General features: G+C 31.8%; 1 protein-coding gene across 1 annotated transcript; it reads right to left on the bottom strand.

Annotated features, from left to right (window-relative positions):
* Positions 1 to 4,261: 4,261 nt before the first annotated feature.
* LOC114379287 (protein JINGUBANG-like) lies at positions 4,262 to 7,283 on the bottom strand. Its single transcript, XM_028337925.1, has one exon. The coding sequence runs from the start codon at positions 7,171 to 7,173 to the stop codon at positions 4,849 to 4,851; it is 2,325 nt and encodes a 774-aa protein (XP_028193726.1). The 5' UTR covers positions 7,174 to 7,283; the 3' UTR covers positions 4,262 to 4,848.
* Between the last annotated feature and the right edge of the window lie 7,912 nt (positions 7,284 to 15,195).

Raw genomic sequence — 15,195 nt, 5'->3', positions numbered from 1 at the left:
AGTGTTTATAGAATATAAAAAAGGCTAATATTTACTTCTTCTTTTTTTGCATAATTCAAAGTGTTTAGTAAAAAGCATAAAATGTTCTTTAATTAGTGTTTAATAAGTCTTAATTTTAAATCCTTTTTTCTATTTTTAATTATCAAATGAGTGCTAACGAGTATCTTAAGTGAAAACATTGTTTGAGGAACACGTAAAAATTATTCAATAGAATGGAAAACATTTATTATATTAAAATATTAAATTTTTTACACATACTTTCAACCATTCATGCGATTAAGACTTCTATCTTTTTTTATTTGTATTATTTTTTGTCTTGAAAGGCTTGTCCATCTTATTGAGAAAAGAAAAATTAAAAATCGTAAAAGTGACCTTCCTATTTCATACCCTTCTTTTGTAGATGATTTAATTCTTTTTTGGAGAAGTCTCTAGAATCCAAATGCATTTTTTCACTTGTTTTTTTTATACATGTTATGTTGCTTTTGGCCAAAAAGTAAACATTAATAGAGAAAATGTGGTTCTTTATGTCAAAGAATGGCCACTCCTCTAGAACCTTAAAGGTTTGTGGCGTTTCAAGTATAAGCTCACTACTATTGAACTACATACGTACCTAGGTATCCCTTATTCATAAGCACATGAATAATTAAACACATGATAATTAAAATCAACAATAATTATTTTTATTATTAATAATTGTCTAAAATTAGTTTAATACAAAAATAAAATATTATATATCTTATGAAATTAAATATAATAATAAATCAAAATTATTGATTCTTTCTTTTTAAAAGGTCGAGTTTATCAAGTTCATAAGTTTTGTGCTGATGTTTTTTATATAAGAGTAAGATAAAATAGATTAAAATTATTGAATTTTTTTTCTTAAAAATGGAAAAGGAGTTCTTTAAGATACTATATTTCAACTACATTATAAAAATTAATTTATCTACCAAATTCCAAATATTATAAAACCTTAGTTAACAATAAATAGAATTATCGGTAAAACAAACTAAAAAGAAACTGATTAAAAAGATATATCTATAACATATATCTATAAAAGAAATTAATTAAATAATCAATTCAAACTAAATAACATGTGCTAAACATTTTTAATAAATACAATTTATTATTTTATGTATCGAGTTATAATAGATAGTAAAACTTGTATAAAAGTTTGGAATGGGACTACAAATAAGTAAAATATATTATATTGGTTCATGTTTGGCAATAATTTTAGACCAAGGTAGCGACAGCCCCTATTTGCTTCAATCTGGTTCCACCCGTCTACATGTATTTTATTTGGAAAATCATATAGGAGATTATTACAGTATCTTTAGGAGTAGAATCACATTTGATTCTTGGATCTTTTTGTAAATTTTATTGTATTAAATAAGATGTAAGAATTTTTTTCATTTTTTTTCTTTATTAGTAGATTTCACTTTAGGTTCTTGAAACATTTTCGTAGGTGTTATTTAAATATATTTTATTAATTAATTTTAAATTAATTAGAAAAAGAGACAATACAAATTATTTTTTTAAAAAAAAGAAAATTTCTTAAGAATTCTTCGTCTAGAACCCAATTTTCATAGGGGAGATCTTTGATGACAATTTAGTAATACAACTTATATAAAGGGATTCTTGAGCTTAAAAATACTCTAATAAATGATATCAGACTTTCCAAACTACACTAAATTAATTTGTTTCCCCTCTTAAACAAGTGTACATGTACTTCATTAGGAGACCAAACAAAGACTTTCTTTGGGGATTCTGTAAGAACAATTTTAGAGACAATTTTGTCTACCTGATACACATGATGAAAAGGGCTTTCGAGAACCCTTTTTGAATCTTGGATAGAACCTTCCATCTATAACACTCCAGCTCTTTAGGAGAGAACCCTTTTTTATACCAAGTACAGTTGTGTTTTTGGTCACATATTCCAAAGATTCTTGGCCATAAAGTTCGAAGTCTACGTTTGTAAAGGGATCACTAATACATGGAACGATGTTCTTGAAGGTATTCCTTACTTCTCACCTCTGCTCACTCTTTATCTTTCTAATATTTCTTATTCTTCTGCTATTTCTTTTGTCCCAAAGTGGGTATTTGGACTGAAGAAACTTGTTTCTCTTATTTAAAGCTATAACAGCTTCGAAGGTCCAAAAGAGATTAATCTATGCAACAGAGGACTTGAGGGGAAAAAACTGATTAAGAATATGTGAAGGCGGCTTCTACATGCACTGTGTTTACCTGTTAAAAGGGCTGGCTATTGGAATAGTTTAATCTTGCAGGCTGGCAGCAACAACAGAATAAAAAAAAAGAAAAACAATTTTGTTGTACTCCTCACTAAAAAATGTTATCCACAAATGAGAATTAACTGAAACTTATGTAATAGAATACTCTTGGATGGATCAATTTAGCAGAAAAATTATTTTTTAAAAAAATTTAAAATGATTCATAATAAAATAGTTTATTTGAATAGAATATTTGAAAGAATATTTAATTTCTGATATTTTTATGAATCATTTTGATTGATTAAAATAGTATGATTTCAAATTCTCTAAAAAAATATAGAATTTAAAATTCTTTTTTCGGAGATGTTCACTCTAACTCACGTTTTATTCGCGACTCTTTTTCACTAAACACTCAAAAAAATTTAATCCAAGTATGAAAGGACCTGTGAGCATTTTCTGAAACATTTTCTTACAAAGAGCTTAAATTATTTCTCCTCTCCTCTGACGGCCATACCTTAAAAACCATACTAAAAACACAATTTAAGGTATTATGAAACAAAGAATGCCGTCATGCTGTGTTGGCCTTTTTTTGCACGTTGAAAGTGAAGGGTGGTCCAACGCTTATCTGTAAAATATGAATGCTGACGAGTAAGGCCACCATTAGTCCCTCTCATTTGGGGCACAAAGGCGTAACTTTCCGCGTCTCACTCAATCAAAGAAGCAACCAAAGTAATTCAAGTGCTCCCCTTAGGAGGGAAACTAACTCTGCCATCCCTTTTCTTAAGGCCCAAGCATACCCTCCTGTCACTATTACCGCACCAAATCCAACCGTCCAAATTCTCCCGCTTAAGCTCCACCTCCTATTTATCTTCATTTTTTTTTTGGTTTCTAGGAATCAAAAACATAATATAATGTCAGGAGATTTACAACAACTTATATACTCTTACTTAATCAACGTACTGAACTAGATTCTCTTGTGTTTACTCTTTCATTTTCTTGTCAGAGGTATACGAGTCTCTTAATTTCTCAAATGCTTAAATGCTTTGCTTACTGATTATTCGTGTCAATTAAGTGCAGTAAGTTTGTTACTCAAATGACCAAGCCTGATGATATCAACCATACAAATACATACAGTATTGACACAAATGAACTAAAGCCGATATGCTTGTGAAATTTAACTCATGCAATCACAATGGGACGTTAGAACTTGTGCACAAAATGACCGTAAAACATATTGCTTATAATTTTGGCAAAAATGCTCTCACAAATTATCCAATTTTGTATGAAACATCTCACATACCAGTACATGGATATCAGCTCTTAATTGTCAAGAGCATAATATCATACAGAAGTAGTGCAGTACCATCAGACACTGCTCCCCACTAATTAGATATATATATACCAGTCAATATAAAATTGCATAAGTATATCAATTTATCAAACTAGTGTTTTCTGAATCAGTTGGCGACAACTTTTTATGCTTCATTCAAAGCTTTTTACTCAGTAAAGTTATATTGCAATGTGTAGTGTTCATATCTGTATTAAAAGTGTACAGGTGCTGCAAATATATATAAAGGAATGAATAATAATATTTTAACACCTTAGAGAAATGTAAAATGAGCGTAGCAAGAGATATAGAAAAATTAGAAAAGAAAAATGTTATGGATTATAGGATGTTTGTTATAAAAAAAAAAATTGTAAACGAAACACTTTCATTGAAAAAAGTTAATAACTTGTAATAGTTTTTCATGCATTAATAATCAAAAACTAAAAAGAATATAAAATCTAATTAAAATGAGATAGCTTCTCATAAAAATCAATTGATTGTTTAGAAAAAATATATAATTTTTTTAATCATATAAAAATATAAATTGATTTCTATTTTTTTTTATAAAAAAAACTCTAACAATATAACTACTTTTTCTCATTTAAGCTTTTCTTTTGAAATTTGTAAGATAAAAAAAAAAAGAGTAAATGGAATATAAGAGAAAAGATGACGAATTATAATTATAAAGTTAAAAAGGGGGGGAGGGGAAGAAGGCAACACGGCAAAAGGTATATATATTAATTAAGGCTATGGATGCATATATACAGGCTGGAAAACCATATTTACAAACTCTAATTGATCCCACTTACTTACGCTAAACAAATAACTGCAAGCAGGGGAAATCCTAAGCACACCCTCCTGTCACTATTACCACCCGCGTAAGCTCCACCTCGTTTTCTATCTTCATTTCTCTTGCCTTTACTCTTTCATCACATTGCTTCAACTTTTATGTACATGCAATTGAATGCACTTCTTCCTAAACATTAATTAATTGCCTTTTGCAACAAACTAATAAAATACGTAATTAATTGCAATATTGCTGTTTTGGATGTTATTGCTTTTAGCACCATCGCTGCTACGGTTGCTATTGATCTTTTCATTGCCATTGTCACTGCTTTTAGCACCACTATTTTGGTTGTCATTTCCAATGGCATTGCTTTTAGGACCATCACTGTTGCGGTTGTAATTGCTCTTTCCATTGCCACTAGCACCATCACTCTTGCAGCTGCTATTGTTATTGCCATTGGCATTGCTTTTAGCGTCCTCACTGGTTTGGCTGTAATTGCTACTGGCACCCTAACTGTTGCGAGTGTAATTGTTATTGCTTTTAGCACCATCACTCTTGCAGCTGCTGTTGTTATGGCCATTGACATTGCTATTGCTTTTAGCACAATCACTGTTTCGGATGCCGTTGCTAGTGCCACTGCTTTTAACACTATTGCTGTTGCGATAGTCATTGCTATTCCCATTGCTTTTAGCATTATGATTGTTGTTCTTGTTGCCATAAGCATCATCACCATTACGGGGATTGTTTTTAGCACTATCACTATTGTGTATGCTATTCCTATTACCATAAGAACTATCAATGTTGCTGCTGTTACCATTGCTTTTAGCACCATCTTTGTTTCGGATGTTATTGCCACTGCCATAAGCACTATCACTGTCGCGGCTGTTGCTGCCATCGCCACCACTTTTAGAACTATCACTGATGCGGTTGTTGCTGTCATTGCCACCACTTTTAGCATTATCACGATTGACGTTGTTGCTGCCATTGTCACCGCTTTTAGAACCACCATTGTTGCGGTTGTTTTCTCCATTGCCACTGCTTTTAACACTATCGCGGTTGTTGCTGCCAATGCCATTGTCGCCGCTTTTAGTGCTACTGCTCCTGTTGTTGGTGCCATTGCCATTGAATATACATCTATCATCATCATCATCATCATCGTTATCAAAACTTTGAGTACTATCACCATTGCGGTTGCTATTTCCACTGTTGTTGCTAACATTGATTTTTCTGGGCGAAGAATAAATCATTCCTCCTGCTGGGGAGGAAGATGAATTGAGCCCGAATGAAGTGGGTGAGGAATAGCTGAATCCTGCTGAGACGGAACTAACACCAATTCTTCTCGGCGACGAATAACTCCACGCCGGTGATGAATTAACACTAATTTTCCCCGGCGAGGAATAACTGAATCCAACTGCGGAGGAGGAGGAATGATACGGTGTGGCCCAGCTCTGGAACACGCTCGCGTCCGGCGCGTGTTCAGACACGCACCACACCTTCACCGACTTGTCCAAGCTCCCGGTGTACACAATCCACCGCAGGTTCCCCTTCTCGCAACGACCCTCCGGCGGCGGTTCTGCTTCCTCTACGGCGATACACTTAACAGGACCACTGTGCCCCGTCAGAACCGAATGGCACGTGTGGAAGCCATTTTCGTCACGCTTCCACACGCAAACATTCTTATCCGCAGAGCCACTGAAGACAAGGTTCCCCGCCGCGGCCAGACAGAGAACCGCAAGCTTATGCCCCCTCAAAACGCCGCCGTGCAAGAATCCACCTTTCTGGTCACGCTCCCAGAAATTGACCAACCCGTCAGAAGAACCGCAATAAACCACCGTAGCTAAACGGTTCACCGCCAGCGCCGTAACCGCGTTCTCCCGCTTCAGCAAAACACGGTCTAAAACGTGCTTGAACTTCTTCCCCTGGTTCTCCCTCCTCCACATCTTCACCGTCCCGTCCGCGGAGCCCGTCAACACGCAACCCCCGAACGCCGCCGCCACCGCGTTCACGGCGTCGTCGTGCGCGCTAATCGACTCCAAGCACTTTGAATCCGCCACGCGCCACACCTTGAGCGTCTTGTCCCACGACCCCGAGTACAACAAGCCTTCCTCCTCGTCCAGACTCAGGCTCGAAACGGCGTCGAAGTGCTTCACCTTCACCGCGTTCCGGTGCCGCCGAACCTCGACGTAGTTCTTCGGATTCATCGAACTCTTCACGTACTCTTTGAACGTCGGCAAGCTCCCGATGCGTTTATGGTTGCTCGGATTCTTCGACGAAACCTTCCAGACTCTGATCTTCCCGTCTTGGTGGCCGGTGAAGATTTTCCCGCCGGAAATAACAATCGTTTTCACCAATCCGCTGCTTGATTTGAATCCCGTGAAGTCTTTGAGATCCTTCCACACTCTTATGTTCTTGCTGTCAGAGCCGGTGTATAGCAAGTTGCCGGAAACGGCAAGGGAATATATGTGGCCCTCCTTGCGGACGAGGGATCCAATGAGGCCGTTTTCCGGGAGGTCGTTATCGTGGTGGTGGTGGTGGTGGTGGAAGAGGTTTATCGCCGGCGAAGAAGGCAATAGCCACGGAGATTTATTGAAAGGAGAAGAAGAAGAATTGTTATTGCCATTAGGTTGGTAGTTCCATGGGGACATGATGTAGGGAGAGGCATTGTTGCTGCTGTGCCGTTGGTTATTATGGGAGGAGAATTCATCGTCGTCGTGGTTGGAGGTGTAAAGCGACGTCGTTTCGGAGTGCAACAAGGCTCCGAACTTTTGTCTGTGTACGCTGTTGCTGTTTGTTTTATGCTCTACTAACATGGCGCCACCGTGTGCGTTTGTCATTGAACAACTACGGGGTTAGGAAACTAAAAACACCTAATAACTACTACTGCTTTTAGTTTTTTAATATATATATTTCGGAGAATGAATGATGCAAGGGCAAAAATTTGAAAATGTCGAGGTTTGTGTTTGAGGTTTTACTTGTGTGGCGTTGGTATATATATAGCGAGAGTTGGATAAATGTTGGGGTGATGGGTGAGTGACACGTGTGGCGCGGGGGAACCGAGTGAGCCGGTAATGTGCAAACTGAAAATGGCAACGATTCTTTTGTGGGGGAAATGGGATTAATTGAGCTACGTTGCGTGAGGATTGTAATTGAGTACGTGCGTGCTTTTGTGTGTTCCTTCCATAAATGAATGAGAATGCGATTTGTGAATTTGAGATTACTATGTTTGACTTATCAATTTCTATACTGGGGAAGGAAGGGATTATCTTATTTTGACCTTTTTAGCTTGTCAAAATAGCACTTTTCAGCTTATGAAACGACGACGTTTAAAGAATTTACTCATTTTCATACATATGCCGTGTGGCCTTTGGTGGACGGTTTGACTGGATTAATGTGGTTACTAGTACAATTAATTCTATTCTAACACCTATTTACATATTGTTTAATTGGAATGCTAGTTATTGAGTTAATTATATGTTTAATAATGACTATAAGAGATGTATTTTCTTTTTTCCTATTGAGTTTTTTCCCCCCCACTATGTTTTAAGGTATCCTGCTAGCTGAAGGCAGCTTCTTTAATTGCGAAAGGTTTGTGCATGCAATACATTTCAATTCTGTCAGTGATAATAGTCATTATTTACGTAGTCCTTAATGATTTACTAGCACCTGTTTAATACGTGGCTCCATCAGTTTTACACTCAGTGAAATTGTCCTCCTTTTGCATCCCTTGACTTTTGATTGCAGCACTGACTTTTTTATGTGAAGCAAAATTTAAAGTGCAACGTACAAAGATTGACAATGTCATGTTTTGTCATATAATTCAAACAAGTGATCACCTAACTCAATACAATAGAGACAGGTTAATGTTGAAAATGTTTGATGAATTTAATGTCAAATTAACATATACCGCCACGTACACATCTCTTGAATAGTTGATCTGGTCCAAATATATATGTTCAATTAATTAGTATGGGTTTCCAGATTAATTAATAATTATCGCATTGTTTACAACAACCAAAAAACAAACATTTAACCAAAAAGAAAAGAAAAGCAAATTAAATAGCAATAAAAGCATGTATGTTGCTTAATGCTTTTACATATGTCATTAATGTTCTTCGCTGTTTTGATGAGATTCTTAAATCTTAATTGTAAAACCTCTACTGATAATGATGAAGAAGAAGAAACTGAAGACATGTTATATCCGGAAAGCGTTAAGTCGAATTATTTCAATTTATTAAGAATAAGTTAGCAAGTATTTTTTTCTGCGTAAGAGTTTAGATGTATACATAGTACTACATCATTTATTTTTAATATGTGGATCATATGAATAATTAATAATGTATTACAAATTTAAAAATCAATTCATACACGTGACTAAGTATATATATACAACTACGTACAAAGAAAAGAAACATGTGACTAACGTCTATGGATTAATCTATTACTGTTTCAAGCACAATAGTATATTAGAAGGTTCAACACGTTCAGTGGGTCAATAAAATTCCCAATTCGAAGTGCAATCTGAAAACCATGCATATATATATACACAATTCGGTATTTGGGTTTCCATCACAAATTAGGAATTTTTCACATGACACAAGACACTGCCAAAAACTTGGGGTGTCAAGTCAAAATGTTTGTTGAACCATAAGGCCTTTTACGGTACCATAATCCAAAGCTATCAAAAAATGTTCGCAGCCGCGGTTTAATAATGCACTTCCTTTTTGAGCTTACTTAATTGCATATATAATGTCTTCATCGCGACTTATATATATTACACAAATTGCTTCCATCTATCTGGGCGCGTCTTTAATATTGCTATCAAAGTTTCAACGTTAGCTTGAGAACCACTAGTTTTTAGAGTGGAAAAAGTCTTGCCCAGATCGAACTAATACCTGGCAAAAGATCTTCCTCGCTTGTCTTTCCCCTTTCATACTTGCTAGGATCTCAACATTAGTAGAAAATAAATGTTACGATGTCAACTTCAATTTCTGCTGAATATGCATATGCTGCAGTCATAATTCCTTAATTCGTGGATAATTGATGTATAATTATACGGGTGAACGTCAATAATCATATCTATATATTCCATTGATTAGCCAAAATTTTAGGGTAATCTATAAATTACTCAAAGTTTACTACTCTCCTTCCATCTCGAATTAATTACGTCTCCGTAAGTATTTTAATTAATCTTAACATATTTGTCATTTTCGAAAAAAAATTAAAAAATATTAATTATTTTTCTTATAAATACCTTTATTTATTAATATTTCATATGAATATTTAAATAGATCAAGTTTTGAATTTCTCTTTGTAACAAAAACTAGCTAACAAGCTAAAAATTAATATTTATCTATATATATATATATATAATTCTAAAAAATAATTAGATGAGGAGATGTTGTGTAGGTAGAATAATTCTAATTTCTACATATTTCCGACATGGTTTGGAAGGTGATTTGGATCCCAATGCATAAGCATGACATATGTGCGAAGAATGGCGCACAGATAGTCAGGTACGTTTACATATCTACAAGTGGGGATTGCTACATTAGTATTTTATTCAAGCTTTAGTTTTCTGGAGGTGACCGACACCTGGCTGCTTCTGCTTAAGAGAGAACAATCATTTAAAATTGATTAAATTACTCATTTCACAATTTTTACCTTTTAGGTTTTATAGTTCGAAATTTCTTATAATTTATATTTTAATTCTCTTTTAATTTTTATAATTTAAAGTTTTTTTTTTTAATTTTTATAGTTTTTATTTTAATTTTTATTTAGTCTTTATAGTTTGAAAATAATATTTTTAATCCTTATAATTTATATTTTAATTACTTTTTAATTTTTATTATAAAAAAATATATAAAAATAATTAACTACAAATTAGTTATAAATTATCAATTATTATTTTATTATAAATTATCTTACGATAAATTAATTATAAATTATTTATTAATATTTTTGTAATTAATTATAATTAATAATATTACTTATATTTTGATGATAAGGACTAAAAGAAAAATAAAATATAAAGTATAAAGACTAAAAAAATACTTTTAAACTATAGGAACTAAAAATAAATTAAAATATTAATGATAAAAACTAATACCACAGAGACTACATAAAAATTAAAATATAAGCTTTAAAATCGTGAAACATAAGTAATTTAAGCTTTAAAATATTTGAGTTTTTGAATTTATAATTGCATGAAAAGTATCTTCTGAAAATTAAATAAGGTTAATGATTAATTTAATTCCTGTATTTATTCATACTTTACTGTTTCATTATATAATTAAAAAAAATCATATATTTAAAGTTCTTAGACAAACAAAATTAATACATTTTAATCTTTACATCACTTGTCGATAGTGCTAATTTTGAACTGCTACAAAATTCTTCTTCTAGCCGTGTAAAATAAAATTAAAAAACTGATGATAACAGCACAGTTATTTGTATAACAATTCATATAAAAAAAATATAAAATAAAGAGAGAGAAAGAGAGACGAATATGTGTTAAATAAATTATGCGATAAAAAGAGATAGACACAATAAATATAAATATATTGTTATATCAAATGTTAAATGAGTTATTATATAAATAACACAACTCTGATAGATAAATTATTTGAAATTTTCTATTATGGAAGAAATATCGGACATTTTACACTGTAAAAAAATTGTAGCATTCTTAACAACAATGTTAATAATAACATTAATATAGCAAAGATCAAAACATTAAACTTACTCGAAACTATAAAACTTAGGAAAAAAAATTTCATATAAAATCAAAACAGTAATACATAGAAAAACATAAGAACCAAGTTAATAGTTAAACAAATTAGCCATAGTGGACTTGGTAAGATACCTTAGCAGTTTATAGCAGTTTATAATCTATTTTGACCAAAACAAGTCTCATTAGTACATAAATTTATGTTAGTAGTTTATAGCTTATTTTCATAAGGTAATTCAAATAGTTTATAAAATTAAAAGTTAACTTATAAACTATTAGTTAGTTTTTTCTATTTTCTCAAAAAAAATCACTAATTTATTAGAAATCTCCTTTTATCTTTTTTTCCCACTAATTTATAAGCCACTAGTTAGCTTATAAAAAAATCAACGAGTATGCAAATGCAACATAAAAATATAATTTTGTATTTTATGTCAATAAATTTTGAACTGCATTACAGTACTCTCGAGGTTTCAAATTCTCATGTCTTATATGTTAAATATTTTTCGGGCTCTTAAGTGTTAAAAAATTTCGCATATATACCGCATGTATATATTAAAATAGGGAAATTGAAAGTTATGGAAAGTTTGCAATTAACTGTAAACAAAGTTACGAATTAATTAATCTCTATTACATGGGGTGATTATAAATTAATAAAAAGAAATTCTATAGACGTCACCCGAAATCTACAGTATCTAGTCATAATTCGTATTTGGAATTGGACAATATTTATATGTTTTTAAAGTGAAGACATGGCAGAAAAAGAACCGATTTGGCATAAATTTTCTTTGCAGATTGTATTCAGTATTCAATGAATGTATATAAATATTTTCTTTTTGCTGGTAGGTAAAGGTATCCTTATTATATTAGCTTCCTTAAAAATGCAAGCAAACTTTTTTACCTACATTTTGACTTTCATACATATCGCAATTGCGTTAGGGATTGGGAGCCTTCTTGCCCGTACATATACAATCTATCATTTACTTTATATTATCGATCATTCACTTTAGTTTATTATTATTATTATTATAATAGAGAAAAATACACTCCGTGTCTCTTTACATGTTTTAAACTAAAAAAATTTAAAAAAAAAAACTTACAACATAAGAGTAGAAAATAGTTACTAAGAGAGTTAATAGAAGTTTAAAAACTAATAAATGATAAAATAATGTAAAATTTGTGGATAGAAAAAGAAACATTTTCTTTATTAATAGGATATAGATTATTATATCTTTGATCAGTGTATCATCAATCCTCATGTATAAACAAAATATCCTAATTAAGATTAATTTTAGGTTAAAGTGGTAGTTAAACAAAATATTGTATATATCTTGTATAGTTTATTATGTAAATACTGCACTTGTTAGGGAATGTTTCTAAAAGATGTATGGTATTAAAATATATACTGCGCAATTGTGAAGAAGAGAATTTAAGAGAAGAGAAATATAATCCAAAAGTAATATATTTATGCGCAAGTAGGGATCGATGAGGCATGCATGATCGTGTAAGACGTCATATATATATATAAAGCTTGATACATGTGTCAATTTAAATTCATGTGTTACGAATGAACGTTCTGTACGCATGCTTGAATTCAATGAATTGCACCAAGCTCGATCAATTCAAGTTCCAAAGGGTGCTGTTAGTGTTAATTATACACGACTGTGATTCATATTTCTGATCGATACAGCTCAACTAGACAGTATATTTTGTGACTGGTAAACATGCACAAAAAAATGTTTATAATTAATCTGCATGCATGTATACGTGCCAATTGTATGTGAGGCCACAACAAGTCAAAATCTCACCTAAATGTCCCTAAGAATTTGTCTTGGACACTTGGCGAAAAAATGCAAACTTCATTTGGCTAAAAATGCAGAGTTGCTTCCTAGCATGTTTGCTAGCTCGTAGTTGCACCCAGCTACTCTGTCTTGAACATGTACGTGTAAGTGAACAATCCTTGCCGTATTGCTTCGGCTACACAATAATAGAATATAAAAAGTGAAACTCTTAATTCAAGCAAATACTACTTTAGTATTTGATTTTGAAGTAAATGTTTTTCTTTTTTTAATTTTACTTTTTGCTTTTTTGTGTCTGCTGATCATCAAACACGTTATATATCCTAATGCCAAGCATGATCCTTAATTACGTAATGCTATATACTTGAGTGGCAATCTAACTAATTTTTTAGAAGAAAAAAAGTCTCACTGATGAAGGACTATAATTAAAAATCGGGAAGTAGTTGTTTAGCAAAAACTTACACATTCAACATTGCAATTAACTAATCAGGGACAAGTGTCCCATATTGAGCTGCCACAGTTGCTCCGGTTGCATCATCATAAGAATAAAGTATTGAGATATTTTTACAAAAATAGGTTATTATTCAAGTTAAAAAGTTTATGAACTTATTCATCTATTTTTTTTAGATAAAGGTTCTCACATAAATTCTAATATTTTATGAGGGTCCATATTAAAAGAAAATTTGAATCTCAAAAATAGAAAATGAAAATAAACTAGCTAAAAAAAATTAAAAGGCCTAAAACAAAAAAATTTTAGACCAAACAAATGAAAGGTTTACAAGAATGAAAACACACTGAAAGGATCTAACACTAATTAGTTTGGTTTAGGAGAAAAGCAAAGAAAGGAGTGGTAATGGAAAGAAAAGATGAAATAAAGACAATAATATTCTTATTTATTATATATAATATTTTTTTAAGAAAGAAAGACTTATTTATTTCATTTCATTCACAATAAGACTTTCAATTCAGTTAGGAATATTATATAAAAATTGTAATGACTAACATAAAATTCATATGTGCTCTTACAAAATAATGAACAACTTAATTTATTTGTCGTCTAACTAAACATACTACAACGATTGTAAGATGAGGCAGTAGTGTTAAATTCAGAAAAAATTAGCATAATTACTATTCAAACAATCAACTACATATTTACAATCAAGCTCTATAGCAACATGCAACATGCAACATGTTGAGTTGATGTATCCAACTCATCCAAGAGATATATAATATTTTTTATTCAAAATATTTGTTATATATATATATATATATATATATATATATATATATATATATAAAAGACGTATCATATAAGAATGATCCTATTATGTGAGAACAAGAATGATCATTCTCATCCGCTTGATTAAGATGAAAAGCTAAAATTAAAACATTAAAGATTCGTTTAACCATAAATCTCTATAAGATTTATTAAACAAAAAAATCAAGTATTTTAAAATTTTAATTTATATCAAGATCGTCACCACAATTATCATCATCATAAATGTGATTTTTTACTTCTCAACAGATTTTACACATGCTATCCCCATTCTTCTTCTCTCTCTCTTTTTTCTTTCAATTTGTATTTCCTCTTCAATCCAAATTAGTTCACCTTATAGAAGAGATATATCGTGTAATTGGCTGGTTGGCTGGGGTTATGAAGCCAATCATAATAAAGTTGATAATTGCGTCAGCAAGAACGTCAAAGCCTATGAATGATTGGAATTTTTTGTTTTTTTATTCATGATTTTAAAATTATGTTAGTGTTGACAATGTGGCACTCGTTCGTTTCTTATCTTTTGCTATGGTTCTTCATCCCGGAGAAAAAGCAGTACAAGAAGAAAGTAGGTGCTGCTCCTTCTTTTTGCCCCCCAACAAAATCATTGTTTTCTGGTCCCATACTCTTTTTCTTGTGCTCTGCCACAAACAATTTAAATTGAAAAAAAAAAGCTTTTTTCAGCAAACATAGAAATTGTCTGCTTCCATTTGTAACTACTAGCTGCGGATGATACTTCCAAACGGGAAACTTTTTTGGTTTTGCTGCAATGAAAAATACCCTTTACTGTATATAATTAAATGTTTATTATCTTTATTATGTTATTTAAAGTAGTGACGATGATAATAATAATTAACTTAATAGATAAAATAAAGCAAATTTGATAGTACAATATAAAATAAAAATATATTTCAAGAACAGCTAGTTAAGAACTTTTTACTACAACAGTGTCCAGCAAGAAACCACAGGTTTTGTCATTTTCCGTACATCAAGCCTTTTTGTTTTGATTCATAGCTTCAGTTATGCTGACATAAAGCCCAAAAAACTTTACTGTGCCCTC

Source organism: Glycine soja, chromosome 12, assembly GCF_004193775.1.
Source record: "Glycine soja cultivar W05 chromosome 12, ASM419377v2, whole genome shotgun sequence".
Taxonomy (NCBI): domain Eukaryota; kingdom Viridiplantae; phylum Streptophyta; class Magnoliopsida; order Fabales; family Fabaceae; genus Glycine; species Glycine soja.
The sequence above is the reverse complement of the archived record's forward strand: the minus strand, read 5'-3'. Positions and strand labels throughout refer to the sequence as shown.

Coding starts and splice junctions, on each gene's coding strand:
- LOC114379287 (XM_028337925.1), bottom strand. CDS start 7,173: ATGACAAACGCACACGGTGGCGCCATGTTAGTAGAGCATAAAACAAAC.